This window comes from Euphorbia lathyris, chromosome 6 (genome assembly GCF_963576675.1).
Source record: "Euphorbia lathyris chromosome 6, ddEupLath1.1, whole genome shotgun sequence".
Taxonomy (NCBI): domain Eukaryota; kingdom Viridiplantae; phylum Streptophyta; class Magnoliopsida; order Malpighiales; family Euphorbiaceae; genus Euphorbia; species Euphorbia lathyris.
The window spans coordinates 79,334,524-79,361,581 of NC_088915.1; the positions used below are offsets into that span (position 1 = coordinate 79,334,524).

At 37.6% G+C, this 27,058-nt stretch overlaps 2 protein-coding genes and 1 long non-coding RNA gene across 7 annotated transcripts; 2 read left to right on the forward strand and 1 right to left on the reverse strand.

Moving 5' to 3' along the window:
• Positions 1-4,231, forward strand: LOC136232137 (G-type lectin S-receptor-like serine/threonine-protein kinase At1g11410). 4 transcript variants are annotated; one of them, XM_066021182.1, is made up of 7 exons: positions 1-1,363; positions 1,543-1,668; positions 1,877-2,082; positions 2,232-2,442; positions 2,522-2,774; positions 3,492-3,642; positions 3,745-3,879. In XM_066021182.1, the coding sequence occupies exons 1-7, from the start codon at positions 88-90 to the stop codon at positions 3,823-3,825; spliced, it is 2,304 nt and encodes a 767-aa protein (XP_065877254.1). In that variant the 5' UTR covers positions 1-87; the 3' UTR covers positions 3,826-3,879. The 4 variants fall into 4 exon arrangements, with proteins under 4 accessions (XP_065877254.1, XP_065877252.1, XP_065877251.1 ...); XM_066021180.1 differs by having other exon boundaries at positions 6-1,363; positions 1,880-2,082; positions 3,835-4,231; XM_066021179.1 differs by having other exon boundaries at positions 7-1,363; positions 3,835-4,231.
• Positions 4,232-8,939: 4,708 nt separating this feature from the next.
• On the forward strand, positions 8,940-20,476 carry LOC136232153 (uncharacterized). Its single transcript, XR_010690339.1, has 3 exons — positions 8,940-9,080; positions 18,060-19,241; positions 20,191-20,476. It is a non-coding gene; the product is annotated as an uncharacterized lncRNA (long non-coding RNA).
• LOC136232138 (G-type lectin S-receptor-like serine/threonine-protein kinase At1g11410) lies at positions 9,074-19,194 on the reverse strand. 2 transcript variants are annotated; one of them, XR_010690317.1, is made up of 8 exons: positions 17,922-19,194; positions 17,569-17,697; positions 17,289-17,494; positions 16,976-17,186; positions 10,240-10,477; positions 9,993-10,143; positions 9,587-9,674; positions 9,326-9,461 (listed from the first exon to the last, which is right to left on the reverse strand). XR_010690317.1 is itself a non-coding variant. In XM_066021183.1 (7 exons), the coding sequence occupies exons 1-7, from the start codon at positions 19,192-19,194 to the stop codon at positions 9,153-9,155; spliced, it is 2,517 nt and encodes an 838-aa protein (XP_065877255.1). In that variant the 3' UTR covers positions 9,074-9,152. The 2 variants fall into 2 exon arrangements, 1 of the variants encoding a protein (XP_065877255.1); XM_066021183.1 differs by lacking the exon at positions 9,587-9,674 and having other exon boundaries at positions 9,074-9,461.
• Positions 20,477-27,058: the final 6,582 nt, after the last annotated feature.

Consider the following 27,058-nt stretch of genomic DNA (forward strand, 5'->3'; position numbering starts at 1 on the left):
TTCCAAAACAAAAGCAAAAGTCAACCACGCAAAATCAAGTTCAAACATATAACGCAACTCCATAAATGAAACCCCATAGAATTTGCAATGGCGACCAGAAAAAATTTCCTCCTTTGTTTGCTTCTGTTTCTTCATTTTCCATCACACAATTCCCTTGATAGCATTACCACAAACCAGATCATAAAAAAAGGTGACCTTCTTCTCTCAAAAAATGGCAAGTTTGCATTTGGATTCTTCACTCCTCATAGTTCAATTCATACATATCTTGGAATATGGTTCCACTTCCTCAAAATTTCAGAATCATCTGTAGTGTGGGTAGCAAACAGGAATAGTCCAATCAATGGCTCTTCAGGGTTTCTATCAATTAACGAATATGGGAACCTCGTTCTCTATTCCGATCATTACCAAACAAGTACACTTTGGTCAACAAATGTTTCAAGTGAAACAACTGATTCTTGTGTTGCTCAACTCTTGGATTCTGGGAACTTGGTTTTGCTACATGGCAGAAAGAGAAATATTTTATGGCAAAGTTTTGATTATCCTACTAACACCTATCTACCGGGAATGAGACATGGGATGAGTAAGAAGAAAGTCCTAGACTGGAGAATAACCTCATGGAGGTCAGAAGATGACCCAGGAACCGGAGATTTCTCTATTGAAATAGACCCAAAGGGCACACTACAAATCTTCCTTTATGAGGGCACAAAACGTCGTTGGCGACAACATATATGGCCACATAGGAGATTCTCTGATGCATACAATTATAGTTATGTTGTAAATCAAGAAGAGGCATATGTGGCATTCCACATGAATGTGGCTTCCATTTTCATAATAGCAGTGGTGGATCATGCAGGAACTTATAAGTGGCTAAGGTGGAGTGAGAGTGATGGAAAATGGAAGGAGTTTTGGTCAGCCCCTATATATCCATGTGACTTTTATGCACATTGCGGTGCCTATGGTAAGTGTACTCTTAGCAATCCTGATACATTTGAATGTTCTTGTTTACCTGGTTATGAACCCAGATTGCCAAGGGATTGGCATCTACGAGATGGATCAGGAGGATGTACCAGAAAGCGAATGGAATCTTCCTCGTTGTGCAACAGTGGAGAAGGCTTTTTGAAAGTTGAACATGTCAAGTTTCCAGACACTTCGTCTGCAGCTCTGTTACGTATCAATATCAGCCATCTAGAATGTGAACGGGAATGCTTGAGGGATTGTTCCTGCTCTGCATATGCAAGCGTGGTGAATAATGAATCAGGGAATGAATGTTTAACATGGCATGGGGAATTAATTGACACAGTGGATCATATGGATAGTAATGGCGGGTTTGATATGTATGTTCGTGTTGATGCAATTGAACTAGGTATTTTATCTTTTCTGTATGATTTTTCAAAAACATAGATCATAAACAGAGTGAAAGGTGGTGCCAAAATGTTAGTCTATGGCTGTGCTGCATAATTGTCTACTTGATCAAGCTAAACCACAATTGCAAATTTATCTTCCTGTGCCTTCTCTTGATAAATACTATTTCAATTGATGCAGCTGAAAATGCCGTACATTCAAATGTTTTTCTAAGAAAGGGTTGGAAGATTCTAATACTGTCTGTCGCTTCAGCTTGGGTTACACTTATCTTATTCACCTACTTATGGATTAGGAGGAGAAAAGAAGGTAAGTAACCCATGAATCTCTGCTCTTCCATTTTGATAATAAACTACACAACAAATTAACTCATTTAATGAAAATCACAATTGCTTTGAAGATGAACTAAGGCACATAGGGATAAGGGGGTTCATCTGAAACTGAATAGATCTTCCAGTTTCATGACACCCACTTATAAAGGAGATTAACCATTAGCTTTGAATTTTTTAAAGGACAGCAGTAAAAAAGCGACGGGAGAACAGACTATTTAATCCTACATCTGGCTCAATATACTACAAAAATACATTAGTGGCAAGTGAGCTTGAGCAGGGCAGTCATCCCCAAGATATATTATTTTTTGACTTCAGCATCATTGTCACAGCAACAAATAATTTTTCTCCAACAAACAAACTTGGCCAGGGTGGTTTTGGTATAGTTTACAAGGTAGTTTGCTCATACGATATTTAGATACTTTATTACATGTGCTTGCTCTAGTTCTGTCATTGTGATGTTTAGCAACAACATGAAAATAAGTAGTTCTAATTGATAACACAGAGAAAACTTATTCTTCTAAATTCTAATAATTGGTTCAGGGTCAGCTATCTGATGGGAAAGAAGTTGCTGTAAAACGTTTATCCACTAATTCAGGGCAAGGGATAGAAGAACTTAGAAATGAAATCATGCTGATTGCAAAGCTTCAGCACAGGAATCTTGTGAAGCTTCTAGGATGTTGCATTGAGGGAGGAGAAGAAATGTTGATTTATGAATATCTGCCAAACAAATCACTGGATTCATTTATTTTTGGTAAGTAATTTTTCATCATGTATCTAGTTCTTTGAGTATTATTACCTGTTTAACTATAAACTTTCAAGAGTAAACGTAGCAAATCTTTATGTAGATCAAACAAGAAGATCTATCTTGGACTGGAGGAAACGCTTTGATATTATAACTGGAATTGCTCGTGGCATCTTATATCTTCACCAAGATTCAAGGTTGAAAATCATTCATAGGGATCTAAAATGCAGCAACATTTTACTAGATGCAAACATGAACCCTAAAATTTCAGATTTTGGAATGGCTAGAATATTCAGGACTGATCAAATTCAAGAGAAGACAAACAGAGTTGTGGGGACATAGTAAGTATGAACTACACAATATTTTGTCAATGTGAACCATAGTTATTAAAGCCGTGCCTTTGGCGCATGGTGCACCAGGTGCAGGCCTTAGCACCATGACACCCCATGGCGTGGCGTGGCGCAAACGCCGTGGCATGCGCCATTTTGCACCAAGGGGCAGTTGCCATAGGCGCACCAAGGCGCCTTGGTGACATAGGGGCAGTTTTATGGTTTTTTTGACAGTTACATATCTGGAACAAGTGTTTTGAACGGTTCCAAATGAGAAAAAACACAAATATTAAAAAAGGAAGAGAGAGATTATAGGTTTGAATTAATTAGAAGAAGAAGAGACAGTTAGAAGAGGAAGCGACAGAGTCTGATTATAAGAGGAAGAAGTTTAGTAGAACAAAACAGGGAAAACGAATTCAAACAGAAACAAAGCAGCCAAGGGGAATTTGAATTCAACAGGAGTGATGAATTTGGAGAGTTTTGATCAGGAGTAGAACTTAGGATTTAGTATTCAACTTTAGCTTTCTAACATGGGGTTGCATTTTTATGGTTTTATAATTTTTGTTTTTGTAAGTGATAGAGCGTGCAACCGCCTTGCGCCATGCGCCAAGGCTCCAGAACCCTTAGCGCCTTAGTGCGCCATCCTCCTTTAATAACTATGATGTGAACATCCACGAACAAAGCTTGGAATACATGTAAAGTTTATTTTTCAACAATTTTCTTCTTCAGTGGCTATATGTCTCCGGAGTATGGATTATTTGGAAAATTTTCAGCAAAATCAGATGTGTTTAGTTTTGGGGTTATAATGTTGGAGATTGTGAGTGCCAAGAAGAACAATGACTTTCACAAAGAGGATCCTTCCTTGAGCTTGATAGACCATGTAAGTGATGGAAACTCATAGACTTTAAACACCAATCTATAACTTATTTTATTCTCCATATACTAATGCCATAAAGCGGCCTCTTGCCAAATAAATTGGCAGGGGAAGGCTTGCCCCCACTACACCCTTGTGGTGGGAGCGTTGTGCACCGGGCCGCCCTTTTTTTTTATACTAATGCCATAAAGCATACAGGTGTGGGAACTATGGAGACAAGACAGAGGAATTGAGATTGTTGATTCATCACTGGAAGGGTCGTATCCTAGGGATGAAGCTTTGAGATGCATTCAAATTGGGCTTTTATGTGTACAAGAAAATGCAGAGGACAGACCAACTATGGTAGAAGTAGTCCTAATGTTAGGGAGTGAAAAGGCTCCTCCCTATCCAAAACAACCAGCTTTCATTTTCAGAAAATCTACCAATAGTTCTAACTCATTAACATCAGATGAGAATGCAGCATGTTCTATAAATGAACTCACAATTTCCAGTTTAGTGAGTCGCTAAAGATACTGATTGCTAATCACTGATTGCGGAAATGAATTTGTAAATTACTTTCTACTTTGAGAAATGAAAACTTACATTGTCGATTCCATTTTGGAATTTCAGAAATGCTGCACCAAATGTTTCGTGTTTGTCCAAAATCCCTTCGTTTTCTTAACTCTCCATTGATTTTCTCCTTGTTCTTGCTCCCGGTGTTATTCGAATTAGAATGGAAACTGAGACTGCGATTCATTTGACATAACAGTTTCAGTTTCGTTCTTCGTTCTCGCTTTTTGTATTCTAGGGTGAGCAGGGATGCAAAAGAATTTACCTGAATGGAGGGCGCCTGGCAGCCGGCAGTGCACTATGATGTGCGCTGATCGGAAATTACAGTCGAGTGTGTGATTCAGTTGGCACTACAGTTTCGGCGTTCTCGCTTCCTGATTCTAGAGTGTCATTCAAAAATTACATGCTGTCGATCTCATTTGACGGGATTGAATGTCACTCACTAAAACCGTTAGAGGAGGAGCCAACCGTTGGTGATTACCGATGGGAATGGCTCCAATCCGTGTATTTATAATTTATTAATCCATGTATTTATAATTTAGGCCTAATATACAAATAACCACCTAAATTTATCCAAATGTTGCAACTGCCCTCCCGAACTTTCAATTGTAACAACTTACTCCTCAAACTTATCTAACTGTAAAACATAACCTCTTAAACTTGTCCAATTGTAAAATATAACCTCAAATTGCTGACATGGACTGCAATTGAAGAAATACGTGAAATACAAAAACTGCAACGCTCGTGGAGTGTGATAATCAGATTTTTGGCGTGATACAAATCCGGGGAAACGTTTTTACTGTTGCTTCAAGTACAGGGTAAAAAAATTCCCAATTTGAGGTTATGTTTTACAATTGGACAAGTTTAAGGGATAAATTGTTACAATTGAAAATTTGAAGGAACAGTTGTAACATTTGAACAAGTTCATGAGTTTATTTGTGTATTAAGCCTACCATTTATTATCCAATCCAAATCCAAAACCAAAACTAAAATAACAAGTTTATTAATTTATTTATTTTATTGGATGGGTTATAACCAAATTAATATAATTTTAATCCATAAATAAATTACTTAAGTTGTTATGTATCCAATCTATTAAAAAATCTCAATATTTGTAAAATATAAAACTAGGCTAGAATTAGTTCACATTCGTAGCTGTGGAAAAAGAGGATCAATGTTCTCCAATTTTCAAAATTCTAAAAATATTAGTATTCTTCAATTTCTAGAAATACTAGAAATTACAAAAAAGAAATCGGAAATTCCAGAATTTTGGACTTTCAAAAATCTAGAATTTTCTGAAATTTCAAAAAATGCTTAAGTTTCAAAATTTTGAAATTCCGGAATTTTCTTGAATTTTCAAAATTTTGAGAATTCGTTTCAGAATTTCTAAAAATGCTAAAATTTCCGAAATTCTAGAAATTCCAGAAATTTGGAATTTCAGAAATCATGAATTTCCAAAAGTGATATTCTTAGGACGTTATACATCCTTCCAAAGCATCTTAGTAACTTTGTTTATCTCTTACTTTGCGTTGTGTTCGGATTTGGATTTGCAGCGCGACCCTAGCTTACTTTCTTTAGCATATTCAACTTGTATTTCTTCTTCTCTCTTAACATCCACGCGTATCTGATATTAGATATGCCTCCCAGCAGCTTCTAGGATCTTCTTTGCTTCCCACTTGCCCACATGCCCTATGCATTTTTTATTTTGGTCTCGCCAATATGTCTAGACTCGTCCCATCGGTGCTATCATCCCTATAGCTTTTGATTTTCACCGTCGTTCTTTTGACGCCCAACACAATTCTATTCTCTGGCTCCGATCTCAGGTTTTTTTGGAAATCCAACCTCGATCTTAGGTTTACTTTCCATGTTGGGGTATATCTACACGTGGAAGAAAGGTGTGGGATCGATCAATTTATTGAAGAGAGGTTAGACAAATGTGTAGTGTCGATTGAGTGGTTAGAAGCTCTCCAAGAGGCTAGATTGACTTGCTTCTTAGCAAATGTTTCTGATCATCACCCCCTCGAGCTTAGTACAACTGGTGTAATATAACTAAATAGTAAAATTCAAATTTGAAGAGCTAAATTCTTAATGACATGAAGGGAAGACGACTGAGTATGTTCTTAGTTTATTATATGTTATTGTCTTTCATATTAATAATCTATATTCAAAGAAGACCTTCAATCGTTTCACACCTAAAATCCTAATCTTATCCATTTTTTAGGCCTTGTGTTAAGTATAAAAATCTTCTCTTTTACTGGGGTAATTATTATCTCCTACTGTCAACCTCTTTCTTTCTTTTGTCAACTCAACTTATCTTCAATCTCATTGATGTTAATGATTAGATTTCTAGTAATTAAAGAGAATAGACAATAGAAAAAATCCAAATGATGAATCAAGGTAGAGATAAAGGACATATAAGAGAGAAAATGTATAGATTGAACAAAAATTCAAAGGAAAAATACATGTTGATGAACTTAAGGAATATAAAAGCAAATTGAGAAAGATGAACTGAGTTGGGCTTGAGGAATATGACTGTTGTTGGAAGACGAAGAGCGGAATATCTTTTTGTACGAAAAAAATTAATACTAGACCACACAGGTGTAAATTTGCCCCCAGCAGAGCAATCATGTATTCGTCACTTCTCATAGTGCGACCATTATGGATCAAAATCTTAGAGGTAGTTGTTTCTTAGTCAACAGGCTTGCTCCCATTACTGTTGTTATTATTCAAAACTTCAGCTTCCATGGCCACTGATATTCCACTATTAATTCAAGTCGTACACACTACCTCCATCTTCTCGTAGCCACTTCTCTCTCCCTCTTATAATCACACAAGTTTGATGCCCTAATCCATTTACCCCATTAGTTTCAAATCTTCTTCCGCCATTGAGAATCGTTTAGGGCACAACCCGTCATTATGAATGGGACTAGCTGTTGGAACTTATACTTGAATTGCATAACTCTTCCCACCCTATTTTGGAGTTTAATCTTTTTCCATCTCTTTAAGGGTACACGGAAATCTATAGTCACACGAACCTTCATAAATTCTTCTATTCACCCGCATTGTTTTTAACATCATATTCCACAAAGTCGTCCAAAAATCGGCCTAAGAGCTTCCCATCTGACACAAATATGTAGCCAAGAGGTGCATCATGCGCTTGGACTCAGACCTTCAATAATAAAAGCAGAACCATCGACGACACTTCTCCTTATTGTAAATGGTGCATGAGGATGAGATGAACATCAAAAGTCTAAGGCCCATCTTCAATAATACGCTTCAAGTCCAAAGTATGCTACAATTGGTAATTCCCCCTGCCTAACTCATAGATGGTAATTCCCTTTTCAAGCCTCCGCAGTCCCGCCAGTCAATGTTTCATAACTGGAAATTTGATTAATCGGTCGGTGAGAAAACGACCAACCAAACAGAACTCATTTAAACCCCATTCTCCTCCTTTGTCTGCAGGCTCCAAACTCAACTCCACATCCTCTTCGATACTAAGAGATAAATTCGCAACGTCTTCCATAAATCTACTCACAGAAGAAGCAAAATCAACACTCTCACCTATACGTGAAAAAACCTAAAAGAAACCCTAAATTTTTTTTTATTGGAGTTTATAATTTAAAAATCTTTATTATCTTAATCAGTTGTATAAGTAATTTGGAGGCGATATTTAGCAGTTGACATTATAATCTGCATATATAAAGTCAACTGCTAAATACCACCTCCAAATTATTTATCACCACTTTTTTTGGACTTTTTTTGCCCTTCTCATAATTTTGTTCAAAAACTGAAAATTTTCTCTCCAAAATCATAAACCCGAACAACAATAATTGAAGTTATGAAAATAATTGATGTGTGACAATCCGAACCCCGAAAATGGATGATTACGAGTCGGAAACATTAAGATTTACATCTTTTTATCAAAGAACTCATGAAAATAATATATATTTTTCATGACGATTTTGCATTTTTCGTCACAAAAAATTGAATGATTTAGTATTTTTCGTCACTAAAAATTTTACGATTTTGCATATTTCAAAATTTAGTCTAAACGGATGCGGCATACCACCCGACCCATGGTGGGAACGGATTCAGCATACCATTCGACCCATGGCGGGAACGGATGCGGCATACCGCTCGAACCATGGTGAGAACGGATGCGGCATCCGTTCTCGCCATGGGTCGAACGGTATGCCGCATCCGTTTAGGCTAAATTTTGAATTTTCTCTCAAAACTTTTTTCCCCAATTTCGAAATTTTTTTTTATGCCAAGGGCAAAATTGTCCAATAGGGGTGATAATAAGTAATTTGGAGGCGGTAAATGAATGTGTCACATGAGAATTTTTTTACTATACTTATATTTAACCAATCAAAACAATATTGCATACCAGACCTTATGAGAAATGATTAATATTAAAAAGAAAAATTACATATTAAAAAGGAAAATTACATATGATATTAACTAATTCGTTAATAAGTTAATACTCCCAAATCATTCTAAAAAAATTGGTGCTGTATTAAAAAATCAGCTTAATCAAGAAAAATAGACAAAATCAGGATAAATCAGTGTATTGTTCGGGGGAGTATTGTAGAAATTATCGCCGCCGACGACCACCGGGGCCGGTCACTAGTCACCCTGCTCACCACCACGATCTATACGTGGCCAGAAATTCCTCAATTGTCGTTTTAATGGCTTCATGACTACGAATTTTTTTCTGAAAGCCTTCTTGGACTTTGGAGAGTTCAGTTGCAGCGAAGAAGACAGAAAAGAACTTCAATACCAACTCAAACCAAGTCATGGCTTTCCATTATCCGAACAAGAAGAGCGAGAAAATTAATGCAGACTCTGTGGAAAATATGACACGGATTTTCAGATTCCCAAATCGAATCGATAAGGTATGTTGTTATTTCTCCTTAGTATTCACAAATTATGAATTCCTGTTGCTGGATGATTGAGAACCTATGCGTTTAGCGACTTATTAAACTGCTAATTGTGACTTCATTAATTGAACTTGGTGCATTCTCATCTGCTGTTATGGAGTAAGAAGTATTGGTAGATTTTCTGTAAATGTAAGCTGGTTGTTTTGGAGAGGGAAGAGCCTTTTCACTCCCTAACATTAGGACTATTTCTACCACAGTTGGTCTGTCCTCTGCATTTTCTTGAACACATAAAAGCCCAATTTGAATGCATCTCAAAGCTTCATTCATAGGACATGATCCTTCCATTGATGAATCAACAATCTCCATTCCTCTGTTTTGTCTCCATAGTTCCCACACCTGTATGTTTTGAAGCATTAGCATATGGAGAATATAATCGTTATAGTTATAGATTTATGGGATAATGTACAAATTTAGTCCAATGGAGAACAGAACCTGTAAAACAGTGCAAGGTTAGCACTAACCTTTTGTAGATGGAGCAATTTTAGACTCCATTAATGACAGATCCAACAGTAGTCAATTTTCCCTAATTTGGTTCCAAGCCTACGTCTCCTGAGGTAAAAACATAGCCCTATGGTTATTGCGGGGGAGAAAATGTAGACTCCATATACAAAACCATGTAATATTTGCGAACTTTGGTTACAAGTGGACTAATGGAGCTTAGGTGGTGTAGACATGGAACCAAATTAATGGAAATGGGCTATATGTCGTTATTGAAGTCTGAAATTGCTCCATCTACAAAATGTTAGTGTTAACATTTCTCTGTTCTATAAGCGGAGTCTAAATCTATTCTCCCAAACTATCATAGGGCTAATTTTGTACTTCATTCCTAGATTTATAGATTGGTGCTTATGAATTTCCATCACTTACATATTCTATCAAGCTCAAGGAAGGATCCTCTTTACGAAAGCCATTGTTCTTCTTAGCACTCACAATCTCCAATAGTATGACCCCAAAACTAAACACATCTGATTTTGTTGAAAATTTTCCAAATATTGCATACTCTGGAGACATATAGCCACTGTACAAGAAAATTGTTGAAAAATAAACTTAACATGTATTCCAAGTTTTTCCATGGATATTCATATTGACCAACTGTTCTAAATTTCATACTTACTATGTCCCCACAACTTTGTTTGTCTTCTCTTGAATTTGATCAGTCATGAATATTCTAGCCATGCCAAAATCTGAAATTTTTGGGTTCATGTTTGCATCTAGTAGAATATTGCTGCATTTCAGATCCCTATGAATGATTGTCAACCTTGAATCCTGGTGAAGATATAACATCCCGCGAGCAATTCCAATTATAATACCAAAGCGTTTCTTCCAGTCCAAGAATGGTTTTCTTGTTTGATCTACATCAAGATTTTAGATTATTATATTTTTATTTATTAGGGTTTCTAACAGAAAATGTGCTAGATAATGCTATATGAGAAAAGGGCAAGAACGAATAAAAGGGACAAAAATCAAACCAAGAAGTAGAATGCACAATAGATGACGAATAGTAGAACTGATATAATATTAGATACAAGTTGATGAACAAAATCAAATTATAAATCAATGCCGAAGCACTGCCAAGGGAATGATCCCTTTTTCTCTTAGCAGAAATCTACAAAAATTCCCAAAATGTATAAATCAAAAGCTACCTTTCTCTTTTCATACCACATATATATATATCTCCCCCATTTCTCACTTTAAACCCCTGATATAGCCAATTATGTCTAGGATTGCCACATGTCCCTTTTTGATACAGATTGAAAGCGATAAATGGAGGTTTTAATCGTAAACCAACAAAAAGTTTCTTCTCTAGCCAAACTAGAAGGAGTGAATCCCAATAACAAGGTATAAACCTTCGGTTCTCAAAGAGAATAATGTTTGATTGATAAAAGTTGTTACATCCTTACAAAATGAGGGTTTAAATACCTCCTACTAATGATAATAAAAGACAAGTACAAAATGAGGGTTTAAATACCTCCTACTAATGATAATAAAAGACAAGGACTACCCCTACTAGGGTTCCGATAAGGCTATCCATAAAAGGGTAAAATGGGTGATACACCCCGACAATCAGTACAATGGTACAGGTACGGATTGTCAGAGTTATAAATGGAGGTTTTAATCGTAAACCAACAAAGAGTTTCTTCTCTAGCTAAACTAGAAGGAGTGAATCCCAATAACAAGGTATAAACCTTCGGTTCTCAAAGAGAATAATGTTTGATTGATAAAAGTTGTTACATCCTTACAAAATGAGGGTTTAAATACCTTCTACTAATGATAATAAAAGACAAGGACTACCCCTACTAGGGTTCCGATAAGGCTATCCATAAAAGGGTAAAATGGGTGATACGCCCCGACAATCAGTACAATGGTACAGGTACGGATTGTCAGGGTTGTTGGTGAATTACTTCGGGAGGAAGTAAACCTTAGAGATCCGCCCAGGGTAGATGTTGATACGCCTTCCGGCGTACTCCTAGATCCGCCCCGCTTGTATGTCGTGGGGATCCGCCCTTCTAGGTACAACCTCCGTGGGTCTGATGTTTGAGGATCCGCCAAAGCGCGCGTGATCAGTGATCCCAGTTAGGATGTCCGCATCATTCTCTCCTTCTTTAAAAGACCTCGGCACTGATCCGCCCTGGTTGAACTCCAAAGTACCATCCGGCTTCCATGGGCTAAGGTCACGGATGTTGAATGCTGGTGAGATTTTACCAAGCCAATTCGGCAGTGCTATATGATAGGCATTGGCATTAACCTTTTTAGTGATCTTATATGGCCCGTATTTCCTAGGCCGAAGCTTGCTACTTGGGGCGTTGGCGAGTCTCTCTTTGCCCAAATATACCATAACCTCATCCCCAACTTCAAACTGTAGGTCCCTGCGGTGCTCATCCGCCTTAGCCTTTAATTTCTGGTTTCTCTCCTCGAGAGTCTCTCTTACCTCTTGGTGCATCTGTACGTAATCCTTGGCCAGTTGGTTGGCAGTATCAAGGACGTGATTCGGGGTCTTTGTGTATACCACCTCAAATGGGGATCTCCCGGTTCCCGAATGTACAGAGCCGTTGTAGGCGAACTCAGCTTGGGCTAAAACCACATCCCACATCCTGGGCTTATCCTTACATTTGCTGCGCAGTAAGTTTCCCAAAGTTCTATTGACCACTTCTGTCTGTCCGTCTGTTTGAGGGTGGGCGGTGGTACTAAACTTCAGAGACGTATCAAACAGAGCCCACAACGTCCGCCAGAAGTGACTGAGGAACTTCGTGTCACGATCCGAGACAATGCTCTTAGGCACTCCATGTAGCCTGACAATCTCTTTAAAAAATAGCTTAGCAGTCGCTGAGGCATCATTAGTCTTGCGACATGGTATGAAGTGAGCCATCTTTGAAAACCGATCAACCACGACAAAGATGGAATCCATGCCCCTCTGAGTTCTGGGTAACCCTAGGACGAAGTCCATGGACAGATCCTCCCATATGGTCTCTGGCACAGGCAAAGGTAACTGCAATCCAGTATTTGTAGTGCGTCCCTTGGCGGTCTGGCAAATATAGCATCGTTCGACTAAGTAGGCAACATCTCTTCTCATCTTAGGCCATAAATAATGGGAACTCACTGCTTCATATGTCTTGTCTCGCGCAAAATGTCCTCCAAGGGATCCGCTATGTAGATCACGGATAACCTTCTCGCGGATGGAAGTGCAGGGTAAGCAAAGTTGGTTGCCCTTCATGAGATACTCATCCATCAGGTGATACGCCCCATCCCCATGCTGGTGTTGACACTTCTCCCAGATATTGCCAAAGTCAGGGTCCGCCAAGTATTCTCCTCTGATGTGTTCAAAACAATCGGTCTCCAGACTGACTGTTTTTATTAGTGATACCCTTCGGCTCAAGGCGTCCGCCACTTTGTTCTGTTTTCCAGCCTTATGGATAAGCTTATAGGGGAACTTATCTATGAAGGCGGACCACCGGGCATGCATGGAGCTTCGAAGCTGCTTCTGACTTCCCAGGTACTTGAGAGCTTGGTGGTCAGTGTAGAGGATGAATTCTTTCCCTACCAAATAATGTTCCCACACTCTCAACGCCCTCACTACGGCATAGAACTCTTGATCATACGTGGCCCACTTTTGCCGTGCCTCACAGAGCTTCTCACTGAAATATGCAATGGGCCTCTTTTCTTGCATCAAGACTCCACCAATCCCAACTCCACTGGCATCACACTCAACTTCGAACAGTTTATCAAAATTGGGATACGCCTGCACGGGCGATGTACTCAACTTTTCCTTGATCAGGGCGAAGCTCTTCTCTTGGGCATCCGCCCACTCGAACCCCCTTCCTTTCTTCAAACATTCCGTCAACGGGGCCACTATGGAACTGAAGTTTTTGATGAATCGACGATAAAATGTTGCTAACCCATGAAAACTCCTGATATCCTGATATCCCCCACATTCCTCGGAGTAGGCCATTCTCGGATGGCTCTTACCTTCTCCCCATCAACTTGGACCCCATCGCCACTAACCACGAACCCAAGGAAAACCAGACTTTCCATGACGAAGTCACACTTCTTAGTGTTGGCGTATAACTGGTGTTTCCTTAATAGGTCAAACACTATTCGTAAATGCTCCACATGATCCACCAAGGTCTCGCTATGAATCAGGATGTCATCAAAGTACACAACTACAAATTTTCCAATCACCGGGCGAAGTACCTGATTCATCAGCCTCATGAAAGTACTAGGGGCGTTAGTCATCCCAAATGGCATAACTAACCACTCATACAATCCATCCCTAGTTTTGAAGGCGGTTTTCCACTCATCCCCAGATCGAATTCGTATCTGATGATAACCGCTCCTGAGATCAATCTTGGAGAAAACTCGGAATCCGCCAAGCTGGTCTAGCATATCATCCAGCTTGGAATAGGGAACTTATACTTGATAGTGATCTTGTTGATAGCCCTGCTGTCCACACACATCCGCCAAGATCCATCCTTCTTGGGCGTAAGTAGGGTTGGGACGGCGCATGGACTCATACTTTCTCTAACGTATCCCATCTCAATGAGCTCTTCCACTTTCTGTCTCATGATGTCATTTTCCTTTGGACTCATCCGATAGTGGGGAAGGCTTGGTAAACTAGCCCCGGGCACAAGATCGATATGATGCTGGATGTCCCTCAAAGGTGGTAACCCACTCGGCAGCCCTTCAGGGAACAGTTCTTGATATTCGCCAAGTAGGCGGGTCACCTCAGTCGGGATCTCCCTCTCGTCCCTTTGGGCGGATTCGTGATTCGCCTTAACCATTACCACATACACCATTTGGCTCTCTTCACATTCACTGACAAATGATTTGTGTGTAGGGCAGACTACCAAGGTAGACTTCTCGTCGGCCTTTGGCTCTCTCATCATTGGCGTAAGGACGAACTTCACCCCATTCTTCACAAATCTGTAAGTGTTCTCTCTTCCGGCGTGGATGGCGTCGTTATCAAACTGCCAGGGTCGGCCCAACAATAGGTGGCAGGCATCCATATCGACCACATCACAACAGACTTCATCACTGTAATCACCAATCACAATAGGTACCCTGCATCTCTGGGTCACCCTAAGCTCACCCACGTTTTTTATCCATCCCACTCTATAAGGGTCGGGATGCGCCTCCGCCAACAACCCGAACTTCTGAACGGCGCTGCTGCTCACAATGTTCTCTTGGCTCCCACTATCTATTATCACATTGCATCGCCCACCTTTCACAAGACAGCGGGTCTTGAATAGTCGGTGCCTCTGATCTCCCTCTATCCGGCTGGAGACTAACAAACGCCGTACAACATGAATGACGTATCTCTCTTCATCCGCCTCATCATCATCTTCTCCTAAGGGTTCACAAAATACTTCATCCCCTTCGTCATAGTCATCTTCATACCTCTCCACCATGTTGGCGCTCTTCCTCCTAGGACATTCGTTGGATCTATGGCCTGGCTCATTGCACCGAAAACATTTGAAAGGCGCTGGCCTCGCATACGGATTGTTGCTCTTAGGTGGTATAGGTGCTTCCTTGTATGGCCTAGTATCTCCGACAGATCCCCTCCCCACACTGTTAACCTTGGCCCCACTGGCACTCGCCACCTGCTTGCCTTTGTCATAAGACCTCACGTGATCTCTTCCTCCAGGCGTATACTCAGTAGTGGCGGATCTCCTGGATCTCCCGGTTAGTTGAGATTCAGCCTTGAGGGCTAAATTTCTGGCATCTTGTACCCGCACCACCATCTGTGTGCCAATACGATCCTGGATGTTGTATCTCAACCCTTCTAGATATTTAGAGGTCTTTTGGCTTTCAGTTTCTGACAAGTTGGCCCTTGCCGAAAGCCTCAAGAACTCGGAGGTATACTCATGAACACTTCGGGTCCCTTGAGAGCATCCCCTGTAGGAGCTGTAGATATACTGCTCATAATCCGGCGGTAGGAACCGCTCCCTCAACATCGCCTTCATCCGTAGCCAAGATCTAATCGGATCTCTGCCCCCTCTTCTTCTTTCTTCCCTCATCTGATCCCACCAGACTGATGCGCCACCCTTCAGGCGATACGCCACCAGCCTTACTTTCCTCTCATCAGGAATCCCAGCATACTCAAAGAAACGTTCTACTTCCGATAACCAGACTAAGAATCCCTCTATGTCCAGTTCGCCTCCAAAAGACGGTAAGTCTATTTTTAGCTTAAAGGCATCATCTCTATCAAAGTTTCCTAGACCTGGGTATACTCTAGCAACCTCCACACGTCGGTCGTCAACAGGCCCAACATCCCTCATAGTTCTAACGGTATCATCATTTCCGATACCCTCAAAGTCATCACTATCAGCGTTATGCACAAGGACAAAGTTGGGTCTTCTTACCTCAGGATCCCTAGGATCCATTTGTGGAAGCTGTTGTTCAGGGATTCCTTCCTTTCTCTGGGTTGATCCTCCCGCGTTTGGTCGGATTAGAGCCCGAATCTCCAGTTTGAAGTTTTCTAGGGAGGTGGCCAGCTCCAGGAACCGTTGGTCGGTTTGCCTCTGCCGCTCATGGCTGGCCTGGATCTGCTCCGCGAGGTGCTCCCTCAGCTCCTCATACCTCCGGTCACTGGTTTCCATGGAATCTTGCGGTTGTCGGGGTTGAACCATTGCCAAAAGAAGTTTCGGGTTAGGAAACGATCGGCTCTGATACCAACTGATACAGATTGAAAGCGATAAATGGAGGTTTTAATCGTAAACCAACAAAGAGTTTCTTCTCTAGCTAAACTAGAAGGAGTGAATCCCAATAACAAGGTATAAACCTTCAGTTCTCAAAGAGAATAATGTTTGATTGATAAAAGTTGTTACATCCTTACAAAATGAGGGTTTAAATACCTCCTACTAATGATAATAAAAGACAAGGACTACCCCTACTAGGGTTCCGATAAGGCTATCCATAAAAGGGTAAAATGGGTGATACGCCCCGACAATCAGTACAATGGTACAGGTACGGATTGTGAGGGTTGTTGGTGAATTACTTCGGGAGGAAGTAAACCTTAGAGATCCGCCCAGGGTAGATGTTGATACGCCTTCTGGCGTACTCCTAGATCCGCCCCGCTTGTATGTCCTGGGGATCCGCCCTCCTAGGTACAACCTCCGTGGGTCTGATGTTTGAGGATCCGCCAAAGCGCGCGTGATCAGTGATCCCAGTTAGGATGTCCGCATCACTTTTATTCCTTTATTGCCGGTTAATTATCATATAACATTATATATTACGTTTCTCTATCAGTTACTCTATAATGATGTTGTGTCTGCACCTAAGTCTATTTCATTTGAAACACTTTAAAATTAGACAACCAGATAACCCAGAATACTAGATACATAAAATTTACTTACCAAAGAGAAATGTATCCAAGGATTTGTTTGGCAGATATTCATAAATTAACATTTGTTCTCCTCCCTCAATGCAACATCCTAGAAGCTTCACAAGATTCCTGTGCTGAAGCTTTGCAATAAGCATAACTTCATTTTTAAGCTCTTCTATCCCTTGCCCTGAATTAGTGGATAGTCGTTTTACAGCAACTTCTTTCCCATTAGATAACTGACCCTGAAAGAAGAGTCAATTTTCACAGAATTTCTTTTTCTCATGCTGTTGCTGAATATAACATTTACAGAAATAGAGCATTCAAATATTGTATGAGCAAACTACCTTGTAAACTATACCAAAACCACCCTGGCCAAGTTTGTTAGCGGGAGAAAAGTTATCAGTGGCTGCAACAATGATGCTAAGGTCGAAAAATGATACGTCTTGTGGACGACTTGCCTGCTCAAGCTCACTTGCCACTAAAGTATTTTTGTAGTAGATTGAACCAGATGCAGGATTGAATAGCCTTTTGTCCTGTTTGTTCTTTGTTGCTATAATGAGGATAGTTTGGTTATAATGTGCTTTAGTAGCAAAAATTAAGAACAGAGACTCATGGGTTCCTTACCTCTTCTTTTCCTCCTCTTAATCCATAAATAGGCAAAAAAGATAACTGTAAGCCATACTGAAGCGACAGGAACTATTAGAATCTTTACGCCAATTCTGAGAAAAGCATTTGATTGTATAGTATTTTCAGCTGCAGTAATGGAAATAAATTGTTCCTCAACAAAAGAAAGAGGAAGAGAAATTTATAATTTCTAGCTTCTGGCTTCAAATAAAGAAGTAAAAGGTAAGGCTAGAATGAAAGAAGAGAATTTGTGCAGCATAGCCATAGTAGACTATACATTTTGACACATAAAGCCTGTTCATTTTGTTTATGATCTGTGTTTTGAAGAATGGTACTGGAAAAAAAAAAATTACCTAGTTCAAGTGCATCTACACGAACATACATGTCAAATCCGCCATTACCATCTACGTGATCCACTGTGTCTATTAATTCCCCATACCATGTCAAGCAGTCATTCTCTGATAAATCATTATCTACACTTGCATATGCAGAGCAGGAACAATTCATCAGGCATTCCCTTTCACATTGTCGATGGCTAATATTCATACGCAACCAAGCTACAGATGAAGTGTCTGGAAACTTGAGATTTTCAACTTTCAAAAAGCCTTCTCCACTTTTGCACACTGAGGCAGATTCCATTCGCTTCCTGATACATCCTCCTGATGCATCTCTCAGGTGCCAATCCATCGGGGATCTGGGTTCATAACCAGGTAAGCAAGAACATTCAAATGTATCAGGATTGCTAGGAGTACACTTACCATACGCGCCACATCTTCCATACAGATCACATGTGTGTTTAGGCACTGATACAAACTCTTTCCATTGGCTACTGCTCTCGCTCCACCTCAGCCACTTGTAAATTCCTGCATAGTCCACCGTTGCTACTATGATAATTGTCTTTGAAGTATCATTAATCTCAATGACCAAATGCGCCTCCTCTTCATTTCGATTGTAAACACCCTTGTATATTTCAGAGAATCTCCTATGCGGCCATATGTGTTGGCGATGGCGTGGTTTTGTGCCCTCGTACAAAAAGACTTGTGGTGTGCCTCTGTGGTCGATTTTAACGGAGAATTTTCCTGTTCCCGGATCATCTTCTGATCTCCATGATGTCAAGCTCCATTCTTGACCTGTCTTGAAATTCTTCCCTCCTTTGGCACCTGGTAGAAAAGTATCAGTGAGATGATCAAAGCTTTGCCACACAACTGTTCTACTTCTCCCCTGAAGCAAAACCAAATTTCCTGAATCCAATAGTTGAGCAACACAAGGATCATCTACTTCGCCCGAAACATTAGTAAACCATAGTGGAATTTTTCGTCGAGGATCATTATAGAGAACAAGTTTCCCATATCGGTCGAATGATAGAAACCCGGAAGAGCCATTGATTGGACTGTTTCTGTTTGCTACCCACACTACAAGTTGTGAAATTTTGTGGAACCATATTCCAACATATCTGTGAGCCGAATTGCCAGGAGTGAAGAACCCGAATGCAAACTTGCCATTTTCGGAGATAAGAAGATGTCCATCTTGGAAGGTTTGGTTTGTGGTGATGATATCAAGAGAATCGTATGATGAGAAGTGAAGGATAAAAAGCAAAAAATGCAGAAAACTTCTTTTGGCAGCCATTGTTCTTAGTTTCCCATGATTTGTCCAAACGTTATAATATGTGGCTTGTGAGTGCTTTCACTTTCTTCTTTTTCAACATGTTCAAAGATGTCTGTACGAGTCATTATTACTTGTTAGTATAATCATCTTTGACGACTTACATGAATTTCCTAAAAAAAAAATCGATTTTGCATATTTGAGGTAAAATACATTCATTATGATCTCTAAACATTAATTTTTTTAAAAACTTTATATTATTTTATAGGTTTAATACATCATTTGCCCCTTGAACTTTCAAAGTGTCCTGATAGCCTCCAGAATTTGTGTAAAATGTAATAAATTAATTACTCGGTTGTAAAAAAAAAAAAGTTAAATTCGGAATATGTATTGCACGAGTCCTAAAATGTTATTATATAATTCATAGAATAGATTAAAAAGGAAGTTCTTATTTAATCAACTGTAAAACTTGTCTTCTCTAATATTAGAATTGCATACCATTGTTTTACTTTTTTTTTAAGATACGTGTAATAGATCTTCCGTATTTGAACATTTTAAAAGTTAAGGGGGTCAATCAAGCTTTTTGGACAAGTTAACGATGTATTAAGCCTATTTTATATTAGAGTTTAAATTAATAAGAATTTGGAGAAATTAACAACCACAAATACATGAAAATTCTTCCAAGTTACCTCTAAATTCTACAAGGAAAATTATTCCACGTGGAAATTGAAAGGTATGTTAGAGGGAATCGATCACTAGATGAAAATATTATTAGAGAGAGAAAGCTGTATTGAAATTGGTTATTGGAAGAGTGAAAAATTGAAGAGAAGGAGAAAAGAGACATTAAGGAGAGAGAAAAAGTGATTTGTCTATTTAGGATTGATTAAAGTATAAAAAAATAAAAATACAATAAATTATGGAAAAAATGGAAGTACAAAAATATTGATGACCATTTGATTTTGATTGTGATGTTTATTTTTTTTTTGTTTAACATCATTTAGTTTTTTTTTTTTTTTCCAGGGAAAAGTAAGACAAAACAAACACCACAACAAATTAACTCGGGATTAACATAGAAAAGCTAACTCCCACAATATCTACATCATTTAGTCTTTTTGTATCCTCCATTTTAAATAACTCATATTCACTATTAAATCTTTTTTGTTTCATAATGCCTTCTTGTGCGGTCTCTAGTTTATTTTATATTTTTTCCGCATTGGTGGTGTATCCTGAATTAATGATATTCGTTAATATCTAAAGCACAATGTAAAACATTAATAGCTTTAACATTTAATTGTAAATCTTTCCAATCATCGTTTGTAAATTCATTTTTTTTTATCAACTTTTATTCCATCAACAATTTTTGATGGATTGCTTTGGACCATCCCTAATAATTTTCCAAACAAATATGTCAATAGATATCATTCTATTTTTCTAAAAAGTATAATTTGTTCCTACAAATAAAAGAAGTCTTGTGGTTGATCAACCTTCAGGAATAAATTGTGTAGACATATTTCTGGAGAAATTTATATTAGTTATATAGATTTCTCTTAATAATTAAACTTTGAGCAAAAAGATATCGACTCTGATACTATTTGTTAGTCCAATATGACTATATAAATGTTAGATGGATGAATAATATTTATTTCCCTTTTAAAAACTATATCTTTTACTTATTAAATGTTATGTTCAATAGTATTAATTTGCACTTTTAAAATATTTACGAATTAAATGAATTTGCAAATTAATTACTTTTTAGTAAAAATATTAAGTGTTATCTTTTAAAACTTTTTAAGCAAATATAATAAAATGATTTTAATGGAATATTTGCAAATAAAATGTAAAGATAATAATTAAAAGAGTAGGGATAGAAAAGTTTAGCCACACGATTTACATAGGTTTTGGCAACTTCGGGAGAATCTCGAGATTTTCCACTGTAATTCTGTTAACTGACAAAAATCAAGCCTGCGAAATTTTTACAACCTAAAAACTACCCAAGTAAATATCTTCCTGTTATCTACTTCTCTCAAAACTTCTCGAGTCTTTAAGAAACTCACCCATCAATTTTTACGAGCTTAATTTAAAAACTCTTACAACCTTAAGATTACATGTACTTAAGAACCTACACTATCTAAAGAACTAGTGATGAAAACCTAAAAGACTCAACCTACACGTTTGATCTTTCTTACAAAAATTGTACAATGTAAAAACAATTTTAATCACTCTATTCTCTTTTATCTCACTGTTAGCGATATTTTTGAAATATTATCAAACTCAACCTTGTCATGTGTGAATTGGAGTACGGGCATGCCAGGGAAATTATTTCCAATTAATTTAGATGATTACATGATAAATGTGCGAATAACTTGACTTTTAAACGAAACGACTGGCAAGAGACACAAAGACTGAGAAAATCTCCCTCTTGGGTTCCTAGTACCGCTTAGAAGCTTTACTGGAACGATGATAGCTACAAAAAATAAAGTGCGAAATTGACACAAAGATTTTGAAAAAAAAAGTCAATTTTATTGATAGGATTAGCTTGATTACAAGAAAACTAGCTTCGTACCTGTGCTATGCACGGGATATATAAAAAAATTAATAATTTTTTGTCAATATTTAAATATTATTATATATATAAGTTAAAATATATATTAGTATACTATTTTTAAATTAAATTAAATAAGATAATTGAATTTAATAAAATAATTACAGAATATTATTAAAAGAGATGAGATACCAAAATATTACTAAAAAATTAGAGAAGAACCAATTTAATGTCCATATATAAAATCACATGATTTTAATTCTAATATTTGTCAAATGATAGATTCAAATACATTTAATTATGTTTAGATATTCAAATTTAAAAATCTTAGGTAAACAAAAAAAATGAAAATGATATATACTTCAAATTAAGAATTTGAAATTAGGAGGCAAATTATCAAGAGAGATGCTACAAAATGCTAATTTTTTTTTTTTTTTAGGAAAATTATCACATTTTATTACTCGTAGCATTTTATTACATACATACAAACCGAACCACATCAGCTAAAATACATCCTTTCAGGTACTCTGTACATTCACTTGGATATGGTCATATTCTCGCTAATGCTGCAGGACCTTTTGAAATGTATGTACTTACGCTAATTTTCTCTAATTCATTTTAAAAGACTATCTTAAAGACTCTAGAAGCGGGTGGAGATGTATTATTACCTCTTGATACTGCTGAAAGAGTGTTAAAGATTGTCTTAATATTGGAACATATCAATAAGGGGATAGTAAGAACATTTCCTAGCTTTATATAGTGATATCATAATCGTAGGGTTCTAATGTTTATGATATTTGCAGTTCTAATAGATAATTTCTAATTTTGAGTTTTCTTATTAATTTTCTTTTAAATTTGAGATTTTTGCTTTATTTGCCTAAGTTTGGGATTCACAGTCTTTTTCAATTCTTTTCGCGCTCAGTTTTTCCCTTCCGGTACATTACAAATTTCAATTATTTTCCTTTTTTGTTTTCTGTTGGATTGTTCTTGGTCGAATTATTAATGGAGTTTCCATTTAATATTTTATCATAAATTTTCGAAGTTTAATATCGGATAAAATGCCAAGGATAAAGAATCCAATTTATTTGATATTGAAATTCAAAATACATACGTTAGAATGATATAGAATCCAATTGAGATTCAAATACATTCAATTATGTTTAGATATTCAAATTTAAAAATCTTAGATAAACAATAAAATTGAAAATGATATGTACTTCAAATTAAGAATTTGAAATTAGGAGGCAAATTATCAAGAGAGATGCTACAAAATGCTAAATTATTATTATTATTATTATTTTAGGAAAATTATCACATTCTATTACTCGTAGCATTTTATTATATACATACAAACCGAACCACATCAGCTAAAATACATCCTTTCAGGTATTTTGTACATTGCTTCTTTCTTTATTATATCATTTGTTGTTTCGTGTAAAGAGAAAAGTTGAGAGGGTCTGTATCCAAAATGCTTTTCAATTCATTTTATTGCTCTAGTAAAAGCTTCTGTAATATGATACACAACCACTCCATATGTGGACAACCATCCTATATTTTTAAGTCAATATATCAAATGAGCATCCTAATATATATTAGAAAAGGCTAATAAAATGATACATGAAAACATGACTGGTAAAACATGTTTAACTCTATTATTATTTTTTCTTCCATTTTTTTTTTTTGTTGAACTGCAACAAATATAAGAAAATACATGTCACTAAAAACTTATGGAGTTTATAAAAGGGACAATTACAAAACTAGCACCTTTTAAGGGGCTAATTTTCTTTTATAACTCATTTTGAAAAACTCACCAAAACTAACACATTTCATTAACAAAATTCCAACCTTGCCCTCATCTCTAACACTCCGCTCCCGCTCTTTAACATTCAAACTTCCATCTCTCTAACCTAACACCCCGCTATTCCTCTCTCTAACTTTCCGGTGATTCATTGTCCGATTCTGTACATTTCATACGGCGAATCTCTGTTACTTTGAGTGGACATGGCGAGAACACGAAGCTCAGACAACGAATCGAATTCAGAAGGAAGGATGAAAAAGAGGGTAAATAACTTGACTTTACATTTGCATTTCTCTCTTGTATTGTATGTACATTTGTTGTGTTTGAGAAGGAATATTTCGTTTCGTTTCGTTTACTTCTTCTGGTGCTAGGGTTTATCTGGGTTCGTCTGGTGTTAGGAAGTCATTCGGTTTGGTTGAAATTCGTCGATATGTATGTTCATCGGCAACCTAATTGTAGATAATACATAGATATAGACAGACTAATGGCCGATAGAACATCCACATCGACGATATATTGCCGATAGAACATTCATATCGTCGAGCTAATTGTCGATAGAACATTCATATCGACGATCTATTGCCGATAGAACATTCATATCGATGATCTATTGCCGATAGAACATTCATATCGTCGAGCTAATTGTCGATAACTCTCTTATTTTAGCATACGCTAGCTCATTCTAGCTCAACGTTATAATTAGCTTAATTGTATGTTCTCTGATGATATGTCTACAACATTTTTCAGCATGATCGTGTAGACAAGAGGAATAGAGATGAACATGGCTCTCCTTCGAAGAAGACAGCCAAGAAGAAATCTGAATATAAATACAAAAAAGCATTTGGAACGGAAAGCGTCATCACAGTTAGGTGTAACCTAGAAGCAGGAAAACATATAAAGGATTGTTTAACACCAAACCAAGTAAATCTATTTAGGAAGAGTTGCTTTGGGCAGTATTTGGATATGACCAATACAGTATTTGCAGGAGTCCTCTGTCATACCCTTTTAACAAGGGAGATCATACGTGAAGACCTCAAATCCAGGGAGCTTTGCTTCAAAGTTAGAGGTGTTGAGATAAGATTTGGGGATTGGGAGTTTGGACTCCTAAGTGGGTTACGGTTTGGAGACATGGAAGCATTTACCAAAAGGTTTAGTGCGATAAATAAGCCATATAGATTTAGGAATAAGTTTTTTCCAGGCATCCCTACACCAACCTTTAAAGACGTGGACACAATTATGCTGTAAACTGTTTGGAAGAATGAACCTGATCAGGATGCAGTTTCATTTGCCATGTTGTATTTTGTCATTGGCTGTCTGTTGGATAACACTGCCGCGAAAAAAGATCTTCCTTGGGTGTTAGAACTTGCTGAATTTCCAAGATTGTTTAACGAGTTCACGTGGGGTATTTGTGCCTCGGATGTGACCTACAGGTCTCTTGTTAATGGGATAATTGGTGGAAAAGACCGAATTGATCAATTGGTCGCTTATAGGGAGAATTTTAGGACTAACCGTGTCTCATACAACCTATATGGTTTTGCACATGTATTTTAGGTATGATGTGTGTATATTCTGTTGTTAAGCCCAAAATATACCTAAAATATCATTAACATTTACATCATTTTTATTACAAATTCGTGTTATTTATATCTGTTTAGATTACTTTTACTCTCGAATATCTTTCTTTCTTGCAAGGTACCTAAATATTTGGTAAAATCCAAATAGGAACGAAAAAGGATCTAAAACAGAAGAAAAACCCTACAAAATGAGTCAAAGACGACGTAAATCGAAAGCACCAAGTCGAGGACACGAACGAAAGCAAAGAAACGGAAAACTCACCAAGCCGCGACCGCGAATCCACCACCCGCGATCGCGACACGCGTGGTTTAGCCATTTCTCCCCTTCGTCCAACGTTCAACTTAATGCTACGTCATTCACGGCCGAGGATTCCTATCCTCGGTAAGTGCAGAAAATTTACCAAATGCATTTTACACATGTTGAAATCCAAGAAACGCGTTCGTTCAAGTGGATAAAGACGTCCTTTCACAACGGACACAACTCTTAACCAACGGATACATCACTTCAAACACAACCCTTCAACATCTATAAATAAAGAGTTGATGTTGAGAAAAAAATGCAATGAAATGTTATAATATAGATATAGAATCAGAGCGTAGAACTTATGTCTAAGTTCTAAGTAAAACATTTCGAGAGTTAGAAATTAGATTCTGTACAAAACAAGATGAGGTACACATATTGTTTATAGTTTAATTACATCTCAGTAGCGTTTAGACATTGTTCCAGTTTTAGTTTGCATCATGGTAGTGGCCGACCGAATCCCTATTACGAAGTTACAGCGAGAAGATTGAGTAGAGTGTTCGCCCCTGAGCCTGACAACCTCTTAGGAAACCCAAGGAAAGGAACCGATCAAGCCGTTCACTTGCACGCCCTCGAAGAACTCGATGCTCCTTGTTCTCTGTAAACTTGTATCAATTTATATTTCATATAATAAAGTCCGTTCTATTCGACAAATCGTTATGCAACACTTATGGTAACCAATCCAATATAAGTGAGGCTGGTGTTTTCATTAATACGCAGTTGAATTCAAAATCATTACAAGGAAACTTTGTTGAACACTTAGGCAAATTATCATCTCGAAAGAGTTTTAATTTGAGTAAGGGCAACTATCCCGAAAGGGTTTTGTCGCGTTCAAAACCAATTAATTAGAGGTTCCGTCATTTATTTCATCATCATAATTGATACAAAGTTTAAGTTGTTTTCTTTGCTTAATGCAAATGAATAAATTCATTCGTTTTTCTAAAAAGTTCTAAATGTTCCTGTTTTGTAAAATTCACCCTTAAAATCAGAAGATCTTTCTAACAATCGATATATTCTAAATATAAAATCTTATTCCAGCATTTTCAAGTATTCAAAGTCCACAAACTCAATTAAACAATTTCCTAAATTCAATTAGACAAATTTCACTTTTCATTTACATTCAATAGTAAATCTAACAAGTTCGAAATTAACAGATTCAAAAATAAGTTTTTCGTTAAAAAACGTATCCCTGTGGGATCGATATTTTTATTACTACAAGCGAAACCGTGCACTTGCGGAAATCGCTCAACATCTGTATACTAGAAATGTTGGTAATAGGCATAAATAATGAATTGGAACTTTGTTGCAGGCTTGGTTGTTGGAAGTATGGGATGCCACCCACGCATGGTATGAGAAGAAAGGCACTCGCATCCCACGATGGCTACGATGGAAAAAGACCGGTATCGCTAAATTGCCCAACGTTCTAGCCATTTTTGAAGTAAGTTGGCCAATCATTGTGCCTATATGTGTCACTATTGTGCTATACATCTGACTGACTTGTTTATTTGTACATTTGTATTTTTAGTCGGGTATAAAACCAAATGCCACACAACTTACAGCTGAAGACATGGAGAAAGAAAGCTCATGGTATGAACATCTAGTAAACCATGTGGATGGTCTTCCGTGTAATTATGACCAAGTGTTTACCGATTTGGAAAAGGGGCAAGAGAAGG